The 11,367-nt window shown below is 47.3% G+C and overlaps 1 protein-coding gene across 1 annotated transcript in view; it reads left to right on the forward strand.

The window, feature by feature from the left end:
- Window positions 1–11,367, forward strand: part of exoc4 (exocyst complex component 4) — a gene marked incomplete at its 5' end in the record, with an annotated part of 105,429 nt that overhangs the window by 19,873 nt on the left and 74,189 nt on the right. The window contains 2 exon segments of the mRNA XM_046335279.1: window positions 8,958–9,094; window positions 10,597–10,752. Coding sequence (XP_046191235.1) covers window positions 8,958–9,094; window positions 10,597–10,752 — 293 coding nt within the window.

Here is an 11,367-nt window from a genome sequence, read left to right on the forward strand (position 1 = left end):
AGACACACACAGTGTACACAGTACACACACACACGACCCCACTGAGTGAACATCTCTACATCTATAACCTGATAACCCAACCCAGTTGTTGCCATGGGTGATGCTTTGTTGTGGGCAGGTTCCGCCGCCTCCCGTCCACCGGGGTGTAATGATGCTGCCATCACCGTGGTAACCCCCTGAGGAGAAATGGGGGAGAGAGAGCGAGGGTTGATTACGACGTTTGACAGAATGCTGTCTGGGGAAACCACGGCATTCTCAGGAATAGTGTTAGGGTCGGAGACACAACTCAATCTGTGTGTGTGTGTGTGTGTGTGTGTGTGTGTGTGTGTGTGTGTGTGTGTGTGTGTGTGTGTGTGTGTGTGTGTGTTGGGGAGCCATCTGTTAAAAGGTGAGTGTGATATAAACACACACAGCATCCAAGGCGATGGTGGTGATGATGATAAGGGTTTTAACCCACCCTGGCAAAGCACATTCTGCTCTTTCATGTTGTGACCCCCCCCTGTGGATACAGTCAAATACACAAGATTGTCATCTTACTGCATGTGGCATGTCTAGCTGGGCACTGTTGAATAGCGGAAACCGGGTTACTGACATTTCCCCAGATTTCCCACTCCCTTTTCCCGGGATAAACAACTGCGAGAAACCGGTCAAATAGAACTGTTAAATGATATGCTGTGTCTCTGTGTTCTCTATGGACCACGGCCTACTCTGCTATCTGCATGATGAATCACCAACACTCCGAGTGGGGACCTCGCATCTCCATATGGAACGCAGTTTACAATGCATGTTTCATCTCATCCTGGTCACTTCTTTTCTTGTGAACGGTAGGACTACATTTGCTGCAGCATAGTTTATGCTACATTAATATCAGGATTGCATGCGTATCTAATTTACACATTTCCATCTGGCTTTTGGGGATCACCTTATTTTTTCATTGTAAAGATGCAAAATTGCAGCTACAGAGTTTTACAACAGCCGATCACTCGAATAGCATTGCTTTAAATCAGTGCGCACGCGAGCACTCTGTCGTTCTCTCTCTCCATCAATTCTATTAAAATTGCATCCAAAATAGATAAGCCTAATCATTTTCAAGGTCTACAGTACCAGTCAAACGTTTGGACACCTACTCATTCTAGGGTTTTTCTTTATTTGACTATTTTCTACATTGTAGAATAATAGTGAAGACATCAAAACTGTGAAATAACACATATGGAATCATGTAGTAACCAGATCAGGGTTAAACAAATCAAAATTCATTTGAAATTATTCAAAGTAGCCACCCTTTGCCTTGAAATCAGTATTGCACCCTTTTGGAATTCTCTCAACCAGTTTCACCTTGAATGCCTCTACAACAGTCGTGAAGGAGTTCCTACATATGCTGCCACATATGTTGGCTGCTTTTCCAACTCATCCCAAACCATCTCGATTGGGTTAAAGTCAGGTGATTGTGGAGGCCAGGTCATCTGATGCAGCACTCTATCACTCTCCTTCTTGGTCAAATAGCCCTTATACAGAGGTGTGTTGGCTCATTGTCCTGTTGAAAGACAAATGATAGTCCCACTAAGCACAAACCAAATGGGATGGTTTATCGCTGCAGAGTGCAGGGGTAGCCATGCTGGTTATTTTTAAATATTTTTAATTGAGGCTTTATTTAACTAGGCAAGTCAGTTAAGAACAGCAAAATACCAGTCTCAACGTCAACAGTGAAGAGGTGACTCTGGGATGCTGGCCTTCTAGGCAGAGTTGCAAAGACAAAGTCATATCTCAGACTGGCCAATAATAAGAAAAGATTGATGGGCAGAAGAACACAGACACTGGACAGAGGAACTCTGTCTAGAAGGCCAGCATCCCAGAGTGGCCTCTTCACTGTTAACAATATAATTGGTTGTGTGTTATTAGTTTAAGCAGACTGTGTTTGTCGAGAAATCCAGGTAATTTCAAAGGGTTCACATACTTTTCTTGCCACTGTATATTTCTCAATATATCAAGGTGTTCTCCGACCTCTTTCAGGTAATTAATGCAATGCGGTATTGGCCTTGGAGTTAGCTAATGAATGATGGGTTATGCTTCTAACTTACTGCCTTTGTCTCTCGGGCAGAATGTCCCTGCACTCTGCTGGCTTCTCTCCTTAGCTCATGCTGTCCTAGAAACGTATTTCATTTAACTGTTGATGGCGAGGGAGGAATGACACGGGGAATGAAGTGACAATAGGTAGAGGAGGTTGGCTAATACGCACACAACATTACGGGAAATATTATAAAAGGTAGCCTATATATATATATTTTTTTAAACCTTTATTTAACTGGGCAAGTTAGTTAAGAACAAATTCTTATTTTCAATGATGGCCTAGGAACAGTGGGTTAACAGCCTATTCCGGGCAGAGCGACAGATTTGTCCAACGCTCTAACCACTAGGCTACACTGCCGCCCCATCAGCCTACTAATTCTAAACATTGAAAATATACCCTATTATATTTTCTTGCCTGTAATTGTCACTTTGTAGGCTGCATGTCCTGCACCAGCATAGCATGTTCTCTCCATGTAATACACTATCATTCAATACAATACAGTAATAGACTGCAGTCCACATTATAGACTTTTGTGTTTTTCAGTTGGGCATAATGTGTGGTAGCCTATATATCAGGCTCTGTATTGGATAATGGCACAATCGTTGGGCGATGGATCACAAAATGTCTTTAATGTATGGCTCATCAGACTCCGGTAGCATAAGGCTTGAACTTTGTTACCGATCAAACCTCTAATCAAATCCATACATGTATATGTTTTATATGCTTTTAAATGGCACTTCCGGTTTTGTTGGGAAATACCGGTGTCACCCTGGAGAAAAGTGATTTGTTCTTGGGTTGGAACATTCTGTAAAATATCGGGGAAATATTCAACCCTACTGTGCACATGCTGTCAGCTTGACCCATACATTATCCAAACCCTTTCATTAATTCATCGTGCATGATACTGTATGTGAATAAGAACACAAACATGCTGCTCTTAGAGAGCCATAGAGAGCTGAGGTTGTAAATAAGCATCTCTCTGTGAGGAACTATGACATTCCGCTCTCAATTTGTGCATCATTCCATTAGAGAAGTAGTTGGTTGGATGCATTCACTGATGTAAACACTAACAGCGGGTGCTGATTGGCTGTGATCTGCACTTTAACTCACCAGAGAGGCCTTTGATTTGACGTGATCGGAGGTGACAGCTTGTGATAGGTGTTTTTCACTCTTCTATGAAGAGGCCTTGAGAAGAAGCTTTTTTTTTGTGACATTTCATTGTCATGTGACTGTTTACATCTTAAATGGTGCCCTATTCCTATTATATTGCACTACTTTTGACCAGGGCTCATAGCGTTCTGGTCAAAAGTAGTGCACTATGTAGGGGTTAGGGTGCCATTTGGACACAAACACTGAATCGTTCCTATGAAGTGAACACCAATCCTCAAACGGGAGGGAGGGAGGGAGAGAGAGAGTTTATATTTCCATTTAGATTGAAGCAGGGCCTAACATGTCTAATGCCATCCAGCCAAGGTTTGTTTGCAGAACTACTGCATGTGTTATTTACAATTTACTGCGTGAACACACGCACACCAGCACGCATACATGCACACTGGAACAAACACACACAGAAAGATGATCAACTATTTTACAACCTTACACACATATGCATGCGCACAACCCCCCCCCCACACACACACACTGGAACAAACACTTTTACAAAGAGAATCTACCCTTTCATAACCAAACACACAGCCCTCCCTCACTGGTGTAAAGGGGAGTCACACATGAGTAGGACAGCGTCTGGCAGATCATTCATCAACGTCAGCATGGCCTCACGCCTCTGAGACTCCCTCTGCACACGCCGGATGGCCCACATGCTTCTGCTACTTCAGTGTGTGTGTGTGAGCGTGTTATTTGTGTTTGTAGTACCCTGCCCTGCAGACTTGAATGTGGGGTGACACGAGTCACAGCCGACACAGGAGTCAGCGGTTTTGGGTCAGTGATGAGAGTGACGTGGCGGAACGCACGGGGTTAAATGCTCTGGCCCTCTCGGTCCATGGGGGCTGCCCCTCGATTAATGGAGAAACCCCTGACCCGTTTCAGGGGCACGACTGAGCCCCTTTACAGCCCTCTCCAGATCCCTCTCCAAGACCTTGAATGTGTGGATCTGTTCGTGACAGAGACAGGACAGCAGTACAGGGTAGAAGATTTGGCATAGTTTCCATGTCAATTCAGTCTGTACATTTAATACCATTTATTGGATCAATTCTACAGTTTCAGTAATATGGCAAGGCCTAGTAGTGGACCATTCAATAGAGAGCATCCCCTGGGCACAGGCGGCAGTTCAACGTCTACTTTTGATTTACATTTGGTTCAGTTGTCAACTAACATGAATTCAATGTGAAATCAACCAAAAATATCATCATCTCAAAGGATTTATGTTAAAAGTTGGGACTTTTTGCTCATCCAATCTGTTTTCCGCGTTGATTCAACGTCATCAATTATATTTTTTGGGTTGAGATTACATTGATACAATGTTGATTCCACCCGTTTTTGACCAGTGTGCATCATGGCAGCTTTAAGTTCCTTTCGCTATTTCACTCAGGACACCCTGATGCACTCAAGGTCCAAAAATGCTCAACATGTCCTGAATCATCCCAATCAGTGAGAGGAATGAGAGAAACTGTCCTTAGATCAGTCTCTTTATAGGAAGATGACTAGTGTACTATTATCACACTGGAGCTTCAAAGTCATCAAGAACACAGCCTGCCACTTCCACCGGATACCTCCCTGCTCTCGCCTGTATTCAGGAGTGTTTACAACTCTAATAACTGCTATTATCACCTGCTCAGGCATCGCTATGGCGATACCACTGCATTAACGGCGGCAGCCAATGACACGACAGTCTGAGTGCTCACTGTGCACTCTTTTTATCATTAGCTCTCAGAGATGGGGCCTTTCACACTCTGATGGAATTTATGCTGTTAAATTGCTGAATTTCTAGACCCATTTTGTGTATCGCCGGCCTCAATTAAATTAGCTTTCAGCTGGGCTCCGACACAACATAGAACAAAAGGAAGTGCAACGTGCAAGTCAGCCATGTTTCACTGTGTATGTGTGTGTGCTTTGGTTTTAATGCATTTTATAGAGGAGTACTAGAGAGAGTGTGACTGTGAGTCTGTTGCTTAAAGCTAGAGTGTTTGTGGAAAGAGAGTGAGTTGTCAATAAAGTTGTCTCATGGGAAAAGTTTCACCAGCCCCCAGAATGCATTTCGTCTCCTCCTTGTGTAACCGTTAAATAAGATGGAGAGGTCCCAATGTTGTCAAGACCTCTGTGAATTCTCTCTTTCTCTGTCTCTCTCGCCCTTCGTCCTTCTCTCTCTCTCTCTCTCTCTCTCTCTCTCTCTCTCTCTCTCTCTCTCTCTCTCTCTCTCTCTCTCTCTCTCTCTCTCTCTCTCTCTCTCTCTCTCTTCTCTCGCCCTTCTCTATCTCTCTCTCTCTCTCCTTCTCTCGCCCTCCCTCTCTCTCTCCTTCTCTCGCCCTTCGTCCCTCTCTCTCTCCCCTCTCTCTCTCCTTCTCTCGCCCTTCGTCCCTCTCTCTCTCCTTCTCTCGCCCTTCGTCCTTCTCTCTCTCCTCTCAATCTGCGGCCCTTGATGACTGTTTAATGATTTCTGCTACAAAGACGAATGGCTATGTTAAATGAGCAGAATTAGACAAGGCAAGCGGAGCCAGAGCATTTGTTCCAGGAGTAATGGATCTGGGATCCATTGTTTACCATTCCTGACCTGCTGATATCCAGCCTCACTAACTCATAGTAGGAGAGAGAATGAATAGTTGACTTAGTGTTTAAACACCAAAGAAAGAGAGAAAAGGGGAAGATTATATCATTCTTTTAAGTTTTTTAGCAACTGAAGGTGATTTGAAAGTGAAATCTAACAGTTATATGGCTGATTCATTGGAGTTGGCTTTAGTTCTTACCCAATAGCAGGATGGCCATCATCTCCTTGGCTTCACAACGACTCCTTCCATCGTCTCTGTGATGACAAATAGAGAAAGTCCTCTTCCTGGCTCCATCACACACTCACTGGGGGTTCTGGACTGTGTGTGTACTGTGTGTGTACTGTGTGTGTACTGTGTGTGAACTGTGTGTGAACTGTGTGTGTACTGTGTGTGTACTGTGTGTGTACTGTGTGTGAACTGTGTGTGAACTGTGTGTGTGAACTGTGTGTGAACTGTGTGTGAACTGTGTGTGTACTGTGTGTGTACTGTGTGTGTACTGTGTGTGTACTGTGTGTGTACTGTGTGTGTACTGTGTGTGAACTGTGTGTGAACTGTGTGTGAACTGTGTGTGTACTGTGTGTGAACTGTGTGTGTACTGTGTGTGAACTGTGTGTGAACTGTGTGTGAACTGTGTGTGTACTGTGTGTGTGTACTGTGTGTGTGTTCTGTGTGTGTGTTCGACTGTGCACGTGCCTGTACGTCTGCTTGTGTCTAGAAGTTCCAGCCCTCCCCTGCTGAGTGAATGGGTCCCTGCTCTCCTCCGACAGGCTGGCAGAGGGCCGTGGACAATGGGACTGGGGCGTTCCCTGGCGGAGTTTCATGACAGGGACCAGCCTTGTGGAGCTCTGGGTATGGGCAGCGCTACAGATCATTACCCCCCAGCAGGGAGAGGGACCAGGGGGCCAGCCAGTAGTCCCTTTAATCAGTAACTGCCCTGTTCAGGCCCCTGCTGTTCCCTGCTGACTACACCCTGCCACAGCTGGACATCTTCAACAGTGTACGAGTTGGTACAGCCAGCTGCCACTGCTAACCAATACTGCTGCTGCTACTTACACGCTTTGAAGTACTGTGCTACTTCTAAACTAGCGGTTAGCACTGCTGTAGCTAATGCTAGTGAGTTTCAATGGATCACTCCACTGTGTGCGCTAGTATCGGTCTTTATTTGAATCAAACACACTTTGTCTTGGTCTGACCCATAGAAACAACTCACACGCTAAGAAATGCATTTGTATTGATAAAATACCAGATGAAATGAATGGACATGATAGAAAATAGTGAGGAAAAATAAGTAAATAATTCAATTAAGAGGAAAGAAGGTAGTTGTTCCTCACTGCGAGGTCCATACAGAAATTGTTTGTCGAGATCGGTGTGGAAGAACTTGACTGGCTTGCACAGAGCCCTGACCTCAACCCCAGGCTCCGCAGCAATGTTCCACCATCTAATGGAAAGCCTTCCCAGAAGAGTGGAGCCTGTTATGGCAGCAAAGTGGGGGACCAACTCCATATTAATGCCCATGATTTTGGAATGAGATGGTCGACCAGCAGGTGTCCAAATATTTCTGGTCATGTAGTGTAGGTCTGTGGCAGTGGTTTCAAGTTAGGTGTGTGTGTGTGTGTGTATGTGTGTGTATTGAAGTGTCTGCTTCTGTCCTGCTATTTGTTACGCTACACTGGCTAACCTGTCATGACTGTGGTCCTTCTGTAGCTCAGTTGGTAGAGCATGGCGCTTGTAACGCCAGGGTAGTGGGTTCGATCCCCGGGACCATCCATACGTAGAATGTATGCACACATGACTGTAAGTCGCTTTGGATAAAAGCGTCTGCTAAATGGCATATATTATTATTATATTATTACTGTAGGTTTGTCCGAGCTCACTGGGGATCTTGTCATGCGTATAGGCATAGGTACACACCTACACACACACACACACTCACCTGATCTCTCTCACACACACACACACACACACACACACACACACACACACACACACACACACACACACACACACACACACACACACACACACACACACACACACACACACACACACACACACACACACACACACACACACACACACACACACACACACACACACCTCCTGCCACTCCTCTGACATGGTGGTATATCGTTGACAATGACAAGCTCCCAACAGCATCCAGTCCCTGACAGGAGAATATAGTCATTGTATTAGATTGGTTGCCTGCTGACGGCTTTGCACATTGGACAGGAGAGACTTGACAGTCCCACTCCTCAACACTGGTGTTACACAGACTTCATCAAAGTAGTGCACTATATAGGGAACAGGGTGTCATTTGGGACTCAGTGATATGTTTCATGGTTAAGGGAGGACAAGGGAGTGGCTGAATTACAAGGACCACTGGGCTCAGAGCTGAGGCGACAGTGATATGTTTCGTGGTTAAGGGAGGACAAGGGAGTGGCTGAATTACAAGGACCACTGGGCTCAGAGCTGAGGCGACAGTGATATGTTTCGTGGTTAAGGGAGGACAAGGGAGTGGCTGAATTACAAGGACCACTGGGCTCAGAGCTGAGGCGACAGTGATATGTTTCATGGTTAAGGGAGGACAAGGGAGTGGCTGAATTACAAGGACCACTGGGCTCAGAGCTGAGGCGACAGTGATATGTTTCGTGGTTAAGGGAGGACAAGGGAGTGGCTGAATTACAAGGACCACTGGGCTCAGAGCTGAGGCGACAGTGATATGTTTCGTGGTTAAGGGAGGACAAGGGAGTGGCTGAATTACAAGGACCACTGGGCTCAGAGCTGAGACGACAGTGATATGTTTCGTGGTTAAGGGAGGACAAGGGAGTGGCTGAATTACAAGGACCACTGGGCTCAGAGCTGAGGCGACAGTGACAGTTTTGTGGTTGAAATGAAAAGCTTTATGTGGGATGAGGTTAGGACTCTTTCACAATGTCATACCACAATATGTTTCATATTTATTTATTTATTTGATATATAAGTTCAACTGCCTTCTTTTTTATAATGAGAACAAAGAACAAAACAGTTTCACTAGTGTCTAAGTATTAACAGCTGAAACATATTCTCTACTTCTCTCCATGTAAGGAGCTTGATTATTTCTGCCTGGAATGAAACATTCCATGTATCATTCTGAATGTGTTAAGCCTGTATTTGTGTGTCCTCTCCAGAGCACAGTAGTCGTGGAGAAGTCCATCCAGGACCTGATGACTCTGATGCAGGACCTGAGTGCCTACTCCAACCAGTTCCTGGAGATGGTCTGTGACAAGCTGAAGGAGTACAAGGAGGTCTGCAACACCTCGTACAGGTAAGAGTTAGACTGACTCAGGACCAGCATGAGGAAAGTGGTTCCTCCCTTCCTTGCTAGAAGGTATAGAAACACCAATGTCATTTCACTCCATTTGTTCTGCTTGAGGGTATATTGTGCTTCAGCAGTGCTCTCTCTCTCTCTGACACACCCTCACACCTGCTGTGCTTGTCTTCATCTGGCTGAACCCCAAAGAGATTTAGGCTGACCTGTGCAGATGGAGCCCCAGCGCTCTGCCTCCCCTCCTCTACCCCCCATTCTCTACCCCTCCATCCTCTACCCCTCCATCCTCTACCCCTCCATCCTCTACCCCTCCATCCTCTACCCCTCTACCTCTCCTCTACCCCTCCACCTCTCCTCTACCCCTCCATCCTCTACCCCTCTACCTCTCCTCTACCCCTCCATCCTCTACCCCTCTACCTCTCCTCTACCCCTCCATCCTCTACCTCTCCTCTACCCCTCCATCCTCTACCCCTCCACCCTCTACCCCTCTACCACTCCTCTACCCCTCTACCTCCCCTCTACCCCCCATCCTCTACCCCTCTACCTCTCCTCTACCCCTCCATCCTCTACCCCTCCATCCTCTACCCCTCTACCACTCCTCTACCCCTCCGTCCTCTACCCCTCCGTCCTCTACCCCTCCGTCCTCCACCCCTCCGTCCTCTACCCCTCCGTCCTCTACCCCTCCGTCCTCTACCCCTCCGTCCTCTACCCCTCCGTCCTCTACCCCCTCCGTCCTCTACCCCTCCGTCCTACCCCTCCGTCCTCTACCCCTCCGTCCTCTACCCCCCGTCCGTCCCCTCCGTCCTCTCCTCCGTCCTCTACCCCTCCGTCCTCTACCCCTCCGTCCTCTACCCCTCCGTCCTCTACCCCTCCGTCCTCTACCCCTCCGTCCTCTACCCCTCCGTCCTCTACCCCTCCGTCCTCTACCCCTCCGTCCTCCCCCCGTCCTCTCCTCTACCCCTCCATCCTCTCCTCTACCCCTCCATCCTCTACCCCTCCATCCTCTCCTCTACCCCTCCATCCTCTACCCCTCCATCCTCTCCTCTACCCCTCCACCACCTCTCCTCTACCCATCCATCCTCTACCTCTCCCCATCCATCCTCTACCCCTCCATCCTCTACCCCTCCATCCTCTACCCCTCCGTCCTCTACCCCTCCGTCCTCTACCCCTCCGTCCTCTACCCCTCCGTCCTCTACCCCTCCGTCCTCTACCCCTCCGTCCTCTACCCCTCCACCCTCTACCTCTCCTCTACCCCTCCGTCCTCTACCTCTCCATCCTCTACCTCTTCTCTCACCTGACCAGGTGTTACTCCCTCTATGGGTGTGTAAACACTGTGCCTCAGCTGCCTGCTGTGTGTCTATGGGTGGTTCTGTGGACTCAAGCACTGATCCAGCTAAGCAGTTATCCTCATGCAGGCAATCTGTCCTCATCCACCCTCATGCTATGCTGTCTGTCTGTACTGTACAGTTGAGGATCTCTCTCCGTCCTGTGTGTCCCAGGGGCATAGTCCAGTGTGAGGAGAAGCTGACCATCAGTGCGTCGTGGTCTAAGGACGAGGACATCAGCCGACTGCTCCAGTCTCTCCCCAACTGGGCTAACATGGCCCAGCCCAGACAGCTCCGACAGAAGAGAGAGGATGAGGAGGACTTTACCAGGTCACACACAAACACACAGAACAGTATCCTCACCACCCTCACACAAACACACAGAACAGTATCCTCACCACCCTCACACAAACACACAGAACAGTATCCTCACCACCCTAACACAAACACACAGAACAGTATCCTCACCACCCTAACACAAACACACGGAACAGTATCCTCACCACCCTAACACAAACACACAGAACAGTATCCTCACCACCCTCACACAAACACACAGAACAGTATCCTCACCACCCTCACACAAACACACAGAACAGTATCCTCACCACCCTAACACAAACACACAGAACAGTATCCTCACCACCCTAACACAAACACACAGAACAGTATCCTCACCACCCTCACACAAACACACAGAACAGTATCCTCACCACCCTAACACAAACACACAGAACAGTATCCTCACCACCCTCCACCCTCACACAAACACACAAAACAGTATCCTCACCACCCCACAAACACACAGAACAGTCCACCCTAACACAAATACACAGAACAGTATCCTCACCACCCTCACACAAACACACAGAACAGTATCCTCACCACCCTCACACAAACACACAGAACAGTATCCTCACCACCCTCACACAAACACACAGAACA

The sequence above is a fragment of the Oncorhynchus gorbuscha genome, unplaced genomic scaffold (genome assembly GCF_021184085.1).
Source record: "Oncorhynchus gorbuscha isolate QuinsamMale2020 ecotype Even-year unplaced genomic scaffold, OgorEven_v1.0 Un_scaffold_695, whole genome shotgun sequence".
Lineage (NCBI taxonomy): Eukaryota > Metazoa > Chordata > Actinopteri > Salmoniformes > Salmonidae > Oncorhynchus > Oncorhynchus gorbuscha.